Below are 13850 nucleotides of genomic sequence, written 5' to 3' on the forward strand. Positions count from 1 at the left end.
CCTGGGTCTTAGTGCTCAACCGCTCCCCTGCTCCTATACCTATTCTGACTCTGCACGCATCAGTTTTATTATGCTGTTTTATTAAGCCAAAAAAATTAAATAATAACTGAGCCCTTTTTTGGGGGGAAGGGGAGGGAGGAAAGGTGTTCAGTATTTTTGGTTAAACCATCTGGCAACCCTAGTTACAATAGATCTTTATACCTGTAGTTTTACTGAGACTCATTTCTAATGGGCTGCCTTTTCTATCTGTATATGCATTTTATATTAATGTAGTCTAATAACTTGTGTCCTGTGTGTGATAAATGTTGTCCCTGGATGTAGGCCCAAATTTTCAAATATGACTAGTGTCATTGGGTGCCCAACTTTGGACCTCTTAAATGACTTAATTTTCACAGTGCTGAACACTTGCCCTTTGACAATTTTTCAGAGTAGTCAGACTACTTAGGTTATAGTTCTCTATGAAGTACTATGACTATTAAAGCTTTCATCACACATTTGGTGTAGCCTTCCATGATTTTATTTTTACATTTCAAAATAAATATGCATAATTGGCATATGAATTAGAAAGAAACAGAGGAGGAAAAGGAAGAAAATGAAAAAACAAAATCATATCTGACCATTTTGGTTTTAAATTCCCAAAGTTGGGGGAAAAAGACTAATCAGAGCACACAAAGTAATTGGCACTGTACAGAATAGCAAGGAGCTTTATTTCTATTACTGAAATTCTAAGTAATAGATGTTAATTTCACACTGTATAGTTCCCAATGTTTAAGACTGAACCGAAGCTTATTGTAATTTTGCACAAAGGGAACATCTGTTGAAGCATGTTCCCTCTAATAGACACTTCGATAAACTACTACAGAAGTTTCTAAAGATTTTTCCCTCCTTTGTGACCAAAAGCAAAAAACCCAGGAGTTCCCTATCCATCTATTTAAGAATTTGTATAGCTTGACTCAGTTTAATATTTTCTGTGTTTAGTTCCAATTTTTAAAAGTATAGTATATGAAAATTTAATTGGCAAAATATATAGCAAAACTTATTCCTAGTTTCCTTTTAAGGCATTATTTGCTTCCAGCAATGACCATCCGATAAATGAACTTTTGGTGACCAAAAGGTTGGTTTTGGGTTTTTTGTTTTTGGGGTGTGTTTTTTTTTTTTTTTAAACCAGTCTCCGTTTGTGTACATATGTTTATAATGACTTTCATATGTAATATGTTTGAAATTTTAAAAAGCATTTTTGCAAAATGAACATTTTAAAAACTTCTTGCACAAATCCTTTAAACCTGGATGCTTGAAATAAATCTGTTGCTGGCCATGGAGGTTTTAATATGATAGCATTGTTTGACGTTTTCTCTAGTTTAGTTTCCAAACCTATACATGACATTTTTAGGGTGTTAGGTACATTTATACCAATGAATATACTATACTTGACTTGAAATGCATGAGTTTTACTGACTCTCCTGCACTTGTTTGCTGAGAATAAAAAACTTCCAATGGTACCTAGTTTAGCTTTATCAGGTGACTTATTGTCATGCGTGGAAGAGCTAGTTAATATTTTACATGCTGAATGTTGGAGGGAGGAGTAATCTCAATTTGCCATCTCTGAGTTGTCCTGCTGTGACAGAACAAAACCTGATGTTACTGAACTTAGCACATTTTATATTCCAAAGGATGCCAAAGTGCTTTTCAAAGTGGTGATAGTATTTGTACTGAAAAGCGTAACTAGTTTGAGAAAATACAATATACTTTTTCTTTTTGACTTAGTATCAGCAGATTATAGTTTGTCACATTTAAAAAAAATTGAGAGGTTACATTATTAGAACACTTTAATGCTTATAGCTTTTGGCATTAGCTTATGTTGCCTAATCTTGTAAATCTAGATAAAAAGTGAGTCCTCCTGACCACTGATAGCATGTTAAGCAGGATCAGTGAAATTGTTTTGTGGGATATTTTATCCATGCATTTTGTTGCAAGATGGAAAAACTTCAACTTAACTTAAAATACAGTAAAAGTGTTACATTATGCTTGATGTTGATTGCTGTAAGATGTGGGAAAGCAGTGAATACCTTTTTTAATTTATATTGTGAGATTTTTAGTTAGAGGTTTAGTCTTCAAATTGTACAATGTGAATTTAAGACAAATATTTCTGAAAATAGAAATACATGAATATGCTTCAGTGTTGGAGTACTCTTCCTACTTTAGCATAACTTTACAAATGTGTTTGGTTTTTTTTATGTAATTGCTTCAGAATTCTTGAGCTGTGTACGTTTCTACTTTCCATATTAATTACCTTTTAACACTGCCACATTACTTCTCATGTAGATTTTTATAGCATGTTTAAAATGCAGTGTGTCTATATTAATTTCTGGAGTATATTTCAACTGAACCAGAGTCAGGTGAATTGTCTGTTTAGTCTAAATCAGAAGTCCAAAAATTGTTTATTAACCAATCAGAAAATGTTTTATGTAAAAAATATGTAATGACTGTAACAAAAATAAATGTAATGGGTGGTCCGGTGTGTGGATTTTATCTGGTCCTTAATGAGTCTTAACTCTTTCTGATAACTAGGAGGGAGTGGCAGGAAACTTATTAGCAGGGCCCACTAAGTGGAAAAACCATCTTGGATCTTAAGTAAAAAATGTGTATGTTTGGAGTGACAGCAGGGAGGGGATAGACATGAAAATAACTTTAGCCTTTGCCTCACTTGTTCAGGTATTTATCCTTTCAACTTGGAATCCCTCACAACAAAATGACTACATCAAGTGCTGGGTCTCTGGGTCTATCTATGCCACATTTAAGCACCTGTAGCTTGTCCATGTCCGTCTGAACATCACCACCACAATTTTTAGCCCAAACCCGAGCCATCTGACATAGGCCAAGCACAAGTGTTACATTGTATTTTATTATAGTAAGTGGTGTGGTTTGCTTAATCTGTTAAAAGACCTGGGGATATTTATATGAAAGCAATCCTATGCTGCACAAAAACAAATTGTTGCAAGAGAGAGAAAAGAGTGCCAGTAAATGTATCGTTGCTATGAAACATTACCACCGCTGCTGTCACAAGCACAAACATCTCTTCTTGAGGTTTACTGTGTTATATAGCCTTCCACGTCATCTGAAGACTTGCTGCAGCATTTAACACTGAATTTCCCTCCCCAACTTTATTTCATTATTTTAACAGTACATGTAGATTGGCAGCTGGTATTGATGTTTTAAAATTTGAATCTCATGTATAACTGATACAAACACACTACACAGACATTACAGAAGACTTTTTTTACATTACACAAACAACTGAAAAGTGATTGGGGAAGGCCAAGTGGACAGTAAATAAGCTAAATGTCCATCCTGCACAAAAATGGCTTGAGATAAAAGAATAAAACAAGGCTAATGTCATACATGACTTGCATTCTTCATTAATTCCTTTACAATTAATATTTCTTCTTTATAACAAAATGATGGAATCTATAAACAGTTGAGATTGGGCAAACAGGATATTCTGCACTTGCATTTGCAGTTACTTCACTGTTTAGAAGGAAGACCTTTGTTAATAAGCGCTAACAATCTTAAAATTGAAGATCATAATACTGGTAAAACAATATTTGCTGTTCTTGCTTTTCAGTCTCTTCTGGATTCAATCCAAAGGCAAAATTAGGCATAAAGACACAAGGATAGCAAACACAGAGGACATCCTCCAAATAAGGCCATCCTAGGCAATCAGGACTAGGTGTTTAAGAGGCAGTTTGATCTCTTTACAGAAAGACAGGGGTTGTAAATTTATGTGGCTAGGTGGTGTTCTGAAAAACTGTTGAGTCATCGTGGGCTGTTGTCTTGCAATTCCTATGTCCATAAATAGAAATCACTTTTAAATGTCTCCTAGACAGAGGAATACATTGTATATTTACTACATTTAAGGTGTGTATTTGTTTAAAATGGAAGTTGATATTCCTTGCATACAACTAGCTTTTGAGAGAATTTCTCAAACACATAAGGCTGCATTTTATACACAATTAAAAAAATATATAAAAGGAAATTTTTTTCCTTAAGCATGTGGACAAGGCTTATTCACAGTAAATGTTAAGTTTAGATGGTAGAGAACTGTTTTTCACCATTGATAATTTCAATTTCAGTCTTCAGAACTGATCGTGAGGCCCACTCATTACAAGCTGCTGTTCATCAGAATCCTATAAAATACAAACTAAGTATTAGACTCTAATAGTGTTCAATCTATAATTTCCCTGACGTCAAATTTCTGTACTTATTGTGCCAATCATGCTTGTACCAGGAAATCCAAAACCCAGCACAAATATTAAACTGCATTTTCCCATTCTTCTCAGCAAGTGATGTCTTCTCTTCTCTCACCCTCCCCCCCAATTCATCTACCAACCAGAATGGCATTGCATCATGCTATTTGACTTTAGCTACCATGAAAGAAGACAAAGGAAACTTGAGTCAGACCAAAAAGGGCCTCAGCTCAGTAAATCTCTTAAAGCTCAGGCTTTAGTTCTACTGGAATCAATGGGATTTTTAAGCATATGCTTTAAGTGCCTTACTGAATTGGTGCCATAAGGACCAACTCTATTTGCCTTTGGTTTCTGTAACCTTGCCCTGCAATTATTATGGAGGAGGAAGTACTTCGTGCCCCAAATATTTGAGTCCCATTGTTATTGTCAACTTTAGTCCAAGGATAGCAACAGGGACATAACATGCTGTTGAATGTCCATCAAACTGATACAAGAGCAGTGAGCACATTTTTATTATAGGAATATTTACTCTTACATGAAGTCACAGAGGAAAGGATGAAAACCACTGCTCTGGCAGCTGAGAGAAAGAAATCTGACCTTTAAAAAATAAGGTCTCTTCTGCACCCTTCCCACCCTTGCCTACCGGTCAGGCAACAACTGAGAACTAGAGAGTGGAAGTGTTGACACAGTTACTAGCAGCTACCGGCATTGCAATTGTAGTGTTTTTAGAGCTAGATATGGGAGTTAAATGCTGCTGAGTGATCTTAAGTCCTGTTGCTAGTGGAGCTGGCCCAGTGGTAGAAAGTAGGATTTTTATTCTCCCCCCACCCTCAAATATAGACCTGTCTTCTCAATTTTCAGCTAGATACCATCCTATTACAGAATTCCATCTCCATGCTCTTAAACTATTATCACAGTCTCTCAAATCAAAATAAAAACTTACAGAAAAAGGGTCGTAGGTCGGTTCAGGCAGAGGAGCAGCAGAACTTTCATATGTGGGGTTTGTGATATTTGAAGGCTTGTCAAGCGCTGTTACATCTATGTCTTCTTTTGACTGTATAAAACCATAATGCCCATTTAAAATCCATCTTGCTGAGTGTCTCACTTGCTAACAACAGAGTCATTGACTTTGCCACGTATAACCAAATAATTCACAGTAGTTTGGGAACTGGAGGCAGTGTGGTTTAATGGCTAGAGATTAGACTTGGATTCAGGAGACCTAAATTATGGTCCTGGCTTGTGACATGATCTTGGGCAAATCCTTTGTCTTCTCTACGTAGATTGTGAAAGCTTTAGCATGGGGATGGTTGTTTGTACTATACCTAGCACAAGGAATTTCCAGTCGCACTTGGGACCTCTGGCTGCTACCACAATACAAATAAATCAAGGTTTCCCATGGTCAATATTCCTCTGACAACTCTAAATGATAATTCATGTTCTATGCAGAAGCTAGAATAAGGACGGACTACTGGCTTTTTCTTGGGGGGGGGATTTTCTTTTAGATCCTTTGGCATGACCCCAGATGCACTTTTTTTTTTTTTATCTTCTACCCTTATCTTATGCTGAATAGTTTTGGTGCTGGATTTTTTCCTAGGAAGGTGCTGTGCAAAGCTAACCAGCATTGGCTGGCTCCATGTTCAATATCGCATCCAAGCTTACCTTTTAGAACCTTAGCAAACACTTCAACTTGCCTACATTTCTGGCCTTTCTTGCTACCAAATCTCACTTCCAACACATTCTCTGGGCAAGCCCAGGCCTAGCATAAGAGTTGGCAGTTGTTGAGTGGTGTCCCACTTAGTGGGCATAGTTAGGCTTCCAAATTAATGGACTCCTGGAGTTGCGTGTTTAGGTGAGTTGGACAAATTGGACTTTGTGGCAGGACTGCTGTACAAGTTTAGAGCAAGACTGTGGCCACAGGTGCAGGTGTACATGTTTGTTATATATAAACCATTGCCTGAGGGAGAGTTCTTAGAAGGGCTGTTCCTCAGACAAGCACAATTTCACCGTGATGTGCGGCCTAGCATGCACCTCACTCAGGACTGCTGTTGAGTATTATGGGCCCTGGCCCTGCCTTGTCTGTGATTTGACTCCTGCACGCTTCTGACTGTAGGAAATATGTCTATTGTCCTTGCTTTGAAGTAAATAGGCTGGGGGGGAGAAAGGGGGAGGAGGAAATTGGGAGGCTCCTTGCAGACTGTTGACTTGCACTGGCAAGGCTGCATCACTACCATTTGAAGAGACTTTGCCTCTTTCCAAGTGTTTGGTGTGAACGCTCAATTCTCAGGAACAGAATTTTTGACCCAGCACACCAGAGGCAGCCGTGAGGTTCCAGTGGTGGTTTGAAGCAAGCATGTTTCCTAACTATCATAGTAACAAGGAAAGATGTTTTTGAAGACAGACTTCAACAGGATGGATTGTGTTGGCCGTATCTGCCCCTAAACGGGGATGGGCTGGAGAAGGTGCTGACTGACCCCTTCGTGATTCAATTTCACACTCAACCTCCTACCTTGAAATACCGGAAGCCAATATTTTTCTTCTTGAATCTGAAGTACGCATACCCAACAAAAGCCACGATTCCAATAACCAGGATGATGGCAAAGAATATTCCAGTTCCAAATCCAGCGTGAGAAGCCTGGTCATAGAGAGAGGAGTGAGTGGTAGAGCCAGGTGCTCAGTGTCATTCCATAATTTAAAACATTTGTTCTGTAAGGATGGCAGGGATGCTGCCTCTAGTTTAATTTTTCTTGAACTGCTTTTGTCTAAGACGCTCATAGACGTGAGTTTAAAACAAACTATCATTTTATAACAGAATTCCAAACTGCTCATTGGTCAGCCAGTGATTCCTTTCCCCCGGGAAGATTCCCTCTGATTTGAAAAAAACATTGTCAGACAATTTTGGAGAGGTGGGAAATGTAGCCTTTTTGCAATAGTTTGCATGCAGGTAAGAGGATGGGAGAAGAATGATACAATCCTGCTCTACCCATTGATTCTGTATTAGTATAACTTAGCTGGGGGTGTGAACTGTTAACCAAATACACTAATATAATCCCTAATGCGGATGCAGTTCTATAGTAGAAAGAGGTCTCCTATTGATATAGTTTATTCCTTTTTCTGTACAGGGACAGGTTAAGCTACTATAGATGCTTATAGCAGTATAATTGCACTGATTCCAAATGGGGTTGTTCCACTATAACTAGAAGGTCAAACCAGAACAACTACACCAATTTGTATAGACAACCACTTAGAGTATGGTCACCAATCAGACTGGGATCTACTGGTAGATCTTGGAGCCTCTGACAGGTGATCCTGACAGATTTGGCTGGAAGCTACAAAGCGCTGGCACTTCAGTTGCCCCTACACCTACTGTTATGCTGCTCCTGCCCTCTGCCTTGGAGCTGCCCCCTCTGGGAGGATCCTGCTTGCTGTGCAGGCTGTGGGGGGGAGAAGAGGGGATACTGATGCCAGGGTGTCCCTCCTCCCCCCTTACTTCTGTACTCTATTTCCACAGAGAGAGAGAGAGAGAAGGGGAGGGAGGGAGACTGGCAATGCAAATCTGTCACGCTCGCATACTGTGTGACTACGTCTAGACTGGCATGATTTTCCGCAAATGCTTTTAACGGACAAGTTTTCCGTTAAAAGCATTTGCGGAAAAGAGCGTCTAGATTGGCACGGACGCTTTTCCACAAAAGCACTTTTTGCGGAAAAGCGTCTGTGCCAATCTAGACGCGCTTTTGTGCAAAAAAGCCCTGATCGCCATTTTCGTGATCGGGGCTTTTTTGCGCAAATCAAATCTGAGCTGTCTACACTGGCCCTTTTGCCTGAATGGGAGCAGCATACTATTTCCGCAAGAAGCACTGATTTCAGACAGTAGGATGTCAGTGTTCTTGCGGAAATTCAAGCGGCCAGCGTAGACAGCTGGCAAGCTTTTCCGCAAAAGCAGTGGCTTTTGCGGAAAAACTTGCCAGTCTAGACGGGGGGTGTGTGTGTGTGTGTGTGTGAGAGAGAGAGAGAGAGACACAAACACACACTGTCTTTCACTCTCCTCTCCTTACACATACGTGGGGGATTGTTGTTACTACTTTTACTGCTTGCAAAGTGAGTTATTTTTGATTTTGGACTGGTCTGTGCATTTCATAACTTTCATTTCTCTCTCATGCTTAAAATTCAATTATTTGAGTAGTGAGTTCTAAAATGCCTAACCTGTCATGGCTGGAGTAATTATCTCTATGGTAATTGCTGCTCCTGGAAGTGGCTGGCATGTCCCTGCAGCCCCTGAGAGAGGCCAAACGCGGTCTTCACATGCTGTTCTTGCCTGCAGACACCACTCCTGCAGCTCCATTGATCAGTAATGGGGAACCGTGGCCCATAGAAGCTATGGGCTCAGTGCCTGTAGATGAGGGGCAGCACATGGCACCATGGAGCCATTGGTGTACATGCCAGCTGCTTCAGGAGTGGTGCTGGGCCAGGCCAGGAGTAAGCCTGCCTTAACTCTACTGCTCCACTGCCCAGAAGCCATCTCAGTTAAACAGTGCCCAGCCAGATGCTACATCCTGAACCCTTGTCCTAGCACTGAACCTCCTCCTGCACCCAACCTCCTGCCCTAGATGTGAGTTTCCCTGCACCCAATCTCCTCCTCAGAGCTTGCACCCTGAAACCTCTCCTGGACCCCTAGCTCCCACACTGGGCTAAGCCCGGAGCCCCCCACACATCAAACCCCTTGGCCCAAGACCAGAGCCTGCACCCCAACACTCTACCCCAGCCTGTGAAAGTGAGTGAGAATGGAGGAGGAAGGGTTATGGAGTGAGCAGGGGGAGGCCTCGAAGAAGGGGTGAAGCAGGGATGGGGCCTCAAAGAAGGGGTGGGAAGGAAGTGGGACAAAGGTATTAGGGTTTGAGAGAGATCTTACGTTGCACTTAAATTGAAAAAGTGATCTTGTAGTTATAAAGGGTTGGAGACCCCTGCCATAAGGTGATCTTGCTCAGAATAGGTTATGAGCCTTGCTATCTTCGTATGATTTGTGGTGATAAGTCTGCTAATCAAAATGGAATTTCCATCCTGCAGAAAACATCAGTATTTTTGTTCTGAATCACAATGAAAAATCAGAAATGCAAAATTTGCCCGGTGATAGAAACTTTTGAAGAATTCCTTTTTCAAAGAACTGAAAAGGAATTTTTCAAAAATTTCTGACATGGCAAACCAGCTTTCCAGGTAGCCTTGGATCTGGGGGAGATGAAGCTTCCATTAGAAGTTTTGGTGGCATTGACAAAGTCCCACAGAATCATGATTCAGTCAAATTAGCATTTTCCAACAGAGAATTGTTCCCTCAAACATGCTGACCAGCTCTGCCAGTATCCCTGTCTCTTGAGTTTTAAACTCCAGTCTCTGCTGGAATAAATTCTTAACCTGGAAATAAAACCAGCATGGAACTGATCAGCTACTTTTAAGGAATCATAGGAATATTTTTATGAACAATTACCAGCAATGCTCTTAAAAAATGTAACAACAAATACTTACAGGCAATAGAGGTGCTTTTAAAGGCTCTGAAATGACATGGATTACTCCATTGGAAGCAATAAGATCCCATTCAAGAATAGATTTTCCATCCACATATCTGGTCTCATTCTAACGAACAAAAACAATGGGAACTGAGTTTTGATCTTCCTCTCTTCAGGAACAACATAATATTTAGATTTACTTCTCTTTCACTGATTAGACGAGGGAGACTCTACTTGTGTAATTATACGCTTGCCTGGTTACTGGACATCAGCCGGCAATTGCTCAAAGCCTGTGGTCACAGCTAACCAGCAGAGCGGGAATACAGGAATGGATGATGCCAGGAAATTAATCTGTCACTTGGGGTGTATTATGTTTTTACAGATTTATGAAATTGACAGTCCTGACTCAATAGCAAAGGGCAGTTCAGAGAGCAACAGAACAACCGTCTCTTCGTGGCCCTGCTACTGTATCTCAATCCTGGCCAGGAGCATTGTCACCTCGGTGCCTGCCAAGTTTTGGCGCTCTGCCAAGGCTACCAGTAAGTACTATTTTGCTGGTGTCGCTGTGAGAGAGACACATGCCACCCAGCCATGGAATTGGCGCTGGGTGGCAGCATTTGGTCACTGCTTCCCTAGGTTCTAGCTGAATGGGCCATCATGCGTTTTAAAGGGAGCAGTGAGGAGATATAGCTCAACCAGTCCTGCAGTCACTCCAGACTCCAGTTGGCAAACTCATCTTGAATTCTTGTTAGCTATGCAGCCATCTTGAGCCTCTATCTGATCCCTTTATCCTGCTCCTATGGCACAGAGGAGCTGGATCTCTCCAGCTGGTGATTCGCCCACTGTGGAGGCGGCGAGGAGTCCTGTGGCACCTTATAGACTAACCGAAGTGTTGGAGCATAAGCTTTCATGGGCAAAGACCCACTTCGTCAGATGCATGTCATGTCATGCATCTGACGAAGTGGGTCTTTGCCCATGAAAGCTTATGCTCCAACACTTCGGTTAGTCTATAAGGTGCCACAGGACTCTTCGCCACTTTTTCAGATTCAGACTAACACGGCTACCCCTCTGATACTTGACACCACTGTGGAGGAATCTTTAACTGATGTAGATCTAGCATATCCAGTTTCCTACACCATGCAGCTGTGCCTGGGGAGAGGGAGATGTGACAATCTCTGACTGGTGGGGTGGGGCTGCTCTCAGTGGCAAAGCTTGTCTCTGCTTGGCTCCAGGACCGGGAAGCTGCAGGCAGCTTCTCTTTCCCCAGAGCCATACCCACTGTATATAGGGCATAGCGGAGGACTGAGGCTACTGTCCCTGTGTCTATTTTCTAGTCCCCATAAGAAACACGTGCATTGCCAACCCTGACTAAAACATTCTATTTTAAATAAGAATTAGTGCAGATGATCTTGCTGGTAAATAAGTCACAGCTTGTCTGCTGTGACAGTAGCGTGCAGATCAGCCTTTTCTACATAGAACAGAATCACCTGGACCATTGTCTGCACTGCATGAGAGAGAGCAGGAGTCACCCAGCGTGATTCTGAAGTATAGCGTCTCTGGCAGCAGGAACGTTGTTAAGAAAAGGATTTACGGCAGGGTGGGGACCCTTTTTTGGGCTGGGGGCTGCTGACCCACAGAACAATTGGCCGGCAGGCGGAGGGGAAGTGGGGACTGGGTGTCAGAGAGGGCTCCCCAATACTGGGAGGGAGGAGCCCTGAGCCCCAGGGGCTGGATCCAGACAAGCCCGGAACTGCACCTGGGCCTTAGTTTCCCCACCCCTGATTTAGGGGCTCAGTCACTTCAGTTTCTGTAGCCTGGTAGGCTGTGTCTACACTGGGCCACTTATTCTGGAAAAGCAGCCGCTTTTCCGGAATAAGCTGCGAGCTGTCTACACTGGCCGCTTGCTTTTCCGGAAAAGCAATGATGATCTAATGTAAAATCGTCATTGTTTTTCCGGAAAAAACTATGCTGCTCCCGTTCGGGCAAAAGTCCTTTTCCGGAAAAACTGTTCCGGAAAAGGGCCAGTGTAGACAGCACAGTAGTCTTTTCCACAAAAAAGCCCCGATCCCGAAAATGACGATCGGGGCTTTTTTGCGGAAAAGCACATCTACATTGGCACGGACGCTTTTCCAGAAAAAGTGCTTTTCCGGAAAAGCATCCTGCCAATGTAGACGCGCTTTTCCGGAAATACTTATAACGGAAAAACTGTTCCGTTTTAAGCATTTGCGGAAAAGGGTGCCAGTGTAGACATAGCTGTAGTGTTTGGTTGAAGGTCTTTGCTTGACTTCCAAATTACTCCTTGTGCGGACGTCCACAGTGTGGATGTGTGCCAAGGACTTGGGAATTAGATGCAAACATTTAACATTTGCAAACACAAATGTAATGTTACCACCAAAAGAAAGTAGAAGAACAGGTGGTATAATTGGAAAACTATTACTGTTACTGCCTAGGTTACAATCTCAATCTTCCCTACTTTCACTAGCCCACCAGTGCTCATTTTAAAAGAATTAAAAGCGTGTGGTGGATCTGTTTCGTTCTGCTAGAGGTGAATGGAGGGAGCAGGTTTCCACTCTGGGCATTGGTATAACCAGAAAAAAGATCTATGGAGGAGGAGGGAGATTAACTCAGCCAGTTAGACCATCATGCAAGCATGCACCCTACCACTAGTTATTAACTTGTACAAACATGTGACCTCTTTTAAAGGGCTGGACAGCTTGTAGAGATACAGTTATGCATGTTGGCGTATGCTTATTGACAGGAGCACACTAGTAATAGGAGCATGCTCATTCACGTACATGCTGAGAAGCCTCAAGTGCTTCTTACACAAATCCAGGGGTTTGGAAAATAAATTGATTTCATCTGGGTGGATTTCAAACAGAGGAGTAAAAGGTTGTGTATTGCAATCTCCTGGAGACCAAATTGACCGGATATATGAGCTGGAACAACTCACCCCCTGGTCCCGCACTGAGCCAGTTTCAAGCGGGGCAAACCCCTCGCCTCCAGTAGATCTCTGGTTATTTTCTAACTCGTGTGTCACGCAAGGGGAAAGTGGCAGCGAAAAGATGATTTTAATGAGTGACATATCTCAGTCATTGATTTCCTGTGAGTAATGTGAGTAGTTTCCTGTAGCTCAAGAGTTTTTTATGGTGAAGGGAAGCTACCCCATCAACCAACCCTCCTCTCTGATCCAGGCTTGGGACTGGCACTGGCCAGATCATAACTGACTACCAATTATGGCTCACAGTTGGAAGCCAGAAAATCCAACAAGAAAGAGGAGTAAACCTAGAATGATTTGGAAGCATATGATTATCAACAACACAGAAAAAATATTTTGAAATGAGAGGACTTAGATTATATGGCAGCTGATAAGCAAACATAGAGAATGTGGGTAGGCCAGTGTGCTGAAAAGCACAGGATGGACTAAGGTTTAAGGTCATAAGGACATCTTACTCCTGTTATGAGACAATGGGTCAGCTGGTATAGTACACTGTCACTGCGTAGCAGAGTGGATCGGAGGGTGGAATTTTATTTTTACATTACACATCTAATAAGCTGCAATTGTCACCCCTGAACAGTCTTCTGGAGATGGGGGAGGGGAAGGGTTTCCATCTTTTCTCTGTCGCCACGTGTCACCTTTCTCAGAAGCCCCTGCTTCTGTTCTAACCAAGGAATACTACCACACATTCTTTGGAAGTTTGTCTGCAATATTCTTGTCTTGAGGACTTGCTCTCTTGCTATGTCTGTAGCCAGAGTCTGGCCCAAGGGAGTTGCTATAGGGAAGCTATTGTCCTACATGCTGTTAGAGTTGAGCAGAAGGTGAAAAATTTCGCCATAAATGAAAAATTCTGTTTTTTCCAAAAATTTAAGAAACGTTTGTTTGTTTGTTTGTTTTTCTTAGGGGTGAGATATTAATTTTTTCAGGAAATGGCAAAATATTTCTTAAATCAATTTTCTGTGAAAATGTTCTGTCTAAAAGGACAGTTTAGGCCCTTTTTTTAAATATTAAGAACTTGTATGAGGAACTAAGAATACTACTAAGGAACAAACTAAATACCACTTCCTGTCTCCCACTGAGCACCAGCTCTCCTACTCCCTCAGGGGCAAGTTAGGT

The 13850-nt window shown here is 41.7% G+C and overlaps 1 protein-coding gene across 2 annotated transcripts in view; it reads right to left on the reverse strand.

Annotated features, from left to right (window-relative positions):
• Nucleotides 1-688: 688 nt before the first annotated feature.
• Nucleotides 689-13850, reverse strand: part of STAB2 (stabilin 2) — a 146873-nt gene continuing 133711 nt past the window's right edge. For both annotated transcript variants that reach the window (XM_075938882.1, XM_075938875.1), the window contains 4 exons: nt 9759-9866; nt 6751-6876; nt 5188-5298; nt 689-4184 (listed from right to left, as the gene is read on the reverse strand). In XM_075938882.1, the coding sequence (XP_075794997.1) occupies nt 4134-4184; nt 5188-5298; nt 6751-6876; nt 9759-9866 (396 nt within the window). In that variant the 3' untranslated portion in view covers nt 689-4133. The remainder of the gene's footprint in view (nt 4185-5187; nt 5299-6750; nt 6877-9758; nt 9867-13850) is intronic.

Source organism: Pelodiscus sinensis, chromosome 1 (assembly GCF_049634645.1).
Source record: "Pelodiscus sinensis isolate JC-2024 chromosome 1, ASM4963464v1, whole genome shotgun sequence".
Taxonomy (NCBI): domain Eukaryota; kingdom Metazoa; phylum Chordata; order Testudines; family Trionychidae; genus Pelodiscus; species Pelodiscus sinensis.